The sequence below is a fragment of the Rutidosis leptorrhynchoides genome, chromosome 1 (assembly GCF_046630445.1).
Source record: "Rutidosis leptorrhynchoides isolate AG116_Rl617_1_P2 chromosome 1, CSIRO_AGI_Rlap_v1, whole genome shotgun sequence".
NCBI classification, from domain to species: Eukaryota; Viridiplantae; Streptophyta; class Magnoliopsida; order Asterales; family Asteraceae; genus Rutidosis; species Rutidosis leptorrhynchoides.
In genome coordinates, this window is record NC_092333.1 from 276,222,966 (window position 1) to 276,226,841 (window position 3,876).

Here is a 3,876-nt window from a genome sequence, read left to right on the forward strand (position 1 = left end):
TTAAGATGATACTTAATAAATCTGGTGATCTAATTCAGTTCTAAGTTCGAGAAATAAAATTGTTAAACGAATGAGAATGACCGATGATCCATATCTCAAGTTTAACTAAAGTATCTGAAACAAAAGGACGAATGACATTAAACACTTACTATAAGCAGTTATGATAAACTATCCTCACATGAATTTAGGGACAATGTCGTGTTGCTAGACGCTATGCATTGTTTGTATAGTTACCTGGGGTTGTACCATGCACAAGTGGAAGTCTGTAGGATTAATGTGCAAGGTACAACATATAATTATATGACTAAATTTATTTGAGCCTTCGGGGTCACACACATATACACCTAGACGTCAAACTAAATATATATATATATATATATATATATATATATATATATATATATATATATATATATATATATATATATATATATATATATATGATGTATATATATTAATCAAGTAAGGGAACAAATTAAATATTTGTTTTGAATTAATTAGTTAATTGTGTAATTAATTAATTTATTATAAATGTAATTAGTTAGTTTATGAAATGATGAAAACAAAATGGAAAATACGTTACAACTAAAAGTTGATTTTGGTGGATCTGTACTTAATCACAAATAAAGGAAAAGAAATTGTTTTCTTTTGACTTTCCAACTAATCCAATGAGTTCCCCTTTTTTACTCCCAATTATATATGTTTGCTTTGGTTATTGGTTTTGGAGTGCAGATAGAATAGAATCAAAAGAAAGAAAACACTTTTTGTTTTTCTTAAAAACCCAAAACCAAACTTGATTTCTTTGAATTTGCTTTTGTAATTCTACACCATACGGAAGTATTATTACTAATTGTGTTATTAATATAATTTGATTATATTAATACTTTACTTGAATTTGAACTAACATCCATTGACGATCGTTTGAAGTGTAGTGTGGACTATTCAAAGAGACGGTCATAATTTTGAACGTGAGTTTCTCTCCATCAATTCATTTCTTCAAGAAAGGTATATCGTTTAACTCACTCTTGTGATTTATATATTTTGACAATTATTAGTGGTGTAATTGAATCTTGCTGAAACCGTCAATCGTGTGCATGTTTTGTAATATAGATTATATTTAATTTTAACTGTCCGCTGCGTTATCTGAATCTAAAAGTACACACGATCACTAAGGTTTAAGAAAGCTAGTATGATCATAAGAACCATTGCCTAAAACACGCGAATGAAAAGGCGTATTTGTCGACACAAGTTTCACCATCCTGTGCTAGTCTTTCTTCCTTTATTTCCACCATACAAACGAAAGAGGCTAAAAGCTGATATACCAGATACAATCACCATGCTTACACAAGCAATTACTGAACTTGCTATTCCTTCTCCAACTTGATTGCAGAATTTTCCGTATATATCGCATACCTTCATCCATTGCAGTTCTGGTTCTCCATATTTAGCAAATACTGATGATTGAGCTGCAGCTCCTATTGCAGCCACAACCATGTAAGCTACAAGCTGCAAATTTTATAATGCATCGAACTTATTATATTTGGATGATTTTGTAAAGTTTAGTAGAAAACAAAAGCTAGAATTGAAAATGGCATATATTAGGATACGGGTCATGGGTCATTGTCGTATACCCATATGGGTATATTACTCAATCAATTTTGTGTCTATGGTTCTGCTTATACAGTATACAGAATATTATTGAGCTCATGAGCTGTAAGTACTGTAATACAAAAGTCTCATAATTTAGCATTTAAGATGAAATGAATCCTTGGTCTAAGACTAAAGTGACACGTGGAAATGGAATAAATGTTGACAATGAATACATAACAGAGTTAGGTGTTTGGCACATAGGTACAGAATTTAAAATACTAGGCTGAGGTTAGGTTACACTTTCGTCAACAACATAAATCTACTCTTGCGATGTATTAAAAAAATGTTTCGTTTTTTAAGATTATAGCTCTTTATAATGTTTTATGTTCAAGTTATTCCGACTTTTCAAAGGATAAAAAAATTGGACAACACTGTTTTTTTTTTTGCAAAACAATCCTACATTTTAAATCAATAGAAACGCGAATCTGCATATAAACTCATGAGCATGTTGGGTAGAGTCAATTGTAACTTTATGGAAGTGGTTGGTTTCGCGTGACACTACTACATAATTGTTTTGACAAAGTACTCTCAAATTGTATAAAACACCATTAAATATAACTCAGATCATATACGGCACTACTAAATTCAATGATACAATCTCATATGTTTTTAAATTTATGTTTTTTAAAAGATAAACATCCACTCAAATTGAACAAGGCTCTTTTGAGTTTTGATTCTAGAATGCCCAGTGATGTTAGGGTGTGATTTTGGGCTAAATTACAGTACTTACATCAAATTAAACAATAAACAAAATGAAAGTGGAAATCAAATTATACCTGATCACCAGAGAAAATAAGCCATGCCAATGGTTTGTTGAAGAGAACATGTCCTCTAACCATACTCACTACACACCTCAATACCTGCACCAGTGAATAAGCTGCAGCTATCCCATTAGCTACCACCAAAAACCTGCATTTTTTTTTTCTTTTCTTTTTGAGATGGATCTATGAAAATTGAGAACAATCAGATTTGATTAAAAGAATTTGAGTGAGTGAGTGAGTGAGTAATTAATTTACATACACAAGAGCTTTCATGTCTGTATATTTGGCTATCTTTTGAATGGTAAAGATTTCTTGAACTTGAGTATCAGTAGCCACAAGAAGAGCTGTAACCAAACCCAAACCACATATTAAACTCCTCAATATCAACTCTGCAATTTTCACCTTCTGATCAACTTCAACTTTAACTTTCATCTTATTCTCAATACTATACACCCCTACCCCTGGACTCACACCAACACCTAGATAACTGCTCATCTTTAATTCCACAACTACTACTACCTACTTGTTATTCTATAATATATTTTATTTAAAAAAAAAATATTTTATTGATATTAAGTTTTTACAATGAAAGTGATATATGTAAACACAGTTGAAGGAGCATATATAGTGGAAAAGAAGGCCAGAAAAGCATGGTAATAATAGTATGAATAAGTTACCAATAAATATAAATATTTTAAAAATCTCACATATTGACACCCGAAAGTTCCACTCCATACCATTATGTAAATAGCCAACCCACCTACCACCATTAATCACCTTTACTTATTAGATGTGTCTGCTCCTTACTCTAACATTATATCTATATATAAAAGTATAATATATAATATATTGTCTATATAATATATTTGTCTAATTACATGTATTCATCTATGACATCAATCAAACTTATCAATTGTTACAAATTTATAGTCTAACAAGAACTGATAATTTTTATTAAAGCCACCACAAAACAAATGAATATCAAAGTACCTAAAAATTTGATGTGATTATATATAATATAAATGATTGGTTTAGTCCATGCCAACTTGAAAAGATTCGAACTTGAGAAAATTCTATTAAATAACCATGAGTGGATGTTACACAAGGTTGGAGTTAGAATTTATAGGTATAAATGAAATTTTCTTATCGAAAAATAACAAATTTGCAACACCGCTACAATCTCGCGATCCGAGAGTCCAATTTGGCTTCGATCATGCTTCACACACAAACAATCTTCCACTTGAAGATTGAACGAACCCGAACATAGATCTCCATTCTAACCCGTCAAACGCGGCCATTTATACCACCAATAAATTGGGACACATACACACTAACTTTACTGAAATGACTCGTTCATATATATTATAAACGATTCACAATAGTTGATTACATCGCGAGATATTTGACCTCTATATGATACATTTTACAAACATTGCATTCGTTTTTAAAAGACAAACTTTCTTTA

General features: G+C 30.7%; 1 protein-coding gene across 1 annotated transcript; it reads right to left on the reverse strand.

Annotated features, from left to right (window-relative positions):
- Positions 1 to 1,052: 1,052 nt before the first annotated feature.
- LOC139869583 (CASP-like protein 2B1) lies at positions 1,053 to 3,107 on the reverse strand. Its single transcript, XM_071857776.1, has 3 exons — positions 2,671 to 3,107; positions 2,427 to 2,559; positions 1,053 to 1,506 (listed from the first exon to the last, which is right to left on the reverse strand). The coding sequence occupies exons 1-3, from the start codon at positions 2,904 to 2,906 to the stop codon at positions 1,252 to 1,254; spliced, it is 624 nt and encodes a 207-aa protein (XP_071713877.1). The 5' UTR covers positions 2,907 to 3,107; the 3' UTR covers positions 1,053 to 1,251.
- Between the last annotated feature and the right edge of the window lie 769 nt (positions 3,108 to 3,876).

What these genes read in the sequence shown, in the direction of transcription:
- LOC139869583 (XM_071857776.1), bottom strand. Translation starts at nt 2,906, where the DNA reads ATGAGCAGTTATCTAGGTGTTGGTGTGAGTCCAGGGGTAGGGGTGTAT. An exon ending in ACAGACATGAAAGCTCTTGT is followed by an intron (nt 2,560 to 2,670) that starts GTATGTAAATTA and finishes AAAAAAATGCAG; the next exon opens with GTTTTTGGTGGTAGCTAATG. An exon ending in TTATTTTCTCTGGTGATCAG is followed by an intron (nt 1,507 to 2,426) that starts GTATAATTTGAT and finishes TAAAATTTGCAG; the next exon opens with CTTGTAGCTTACATGGTTGT.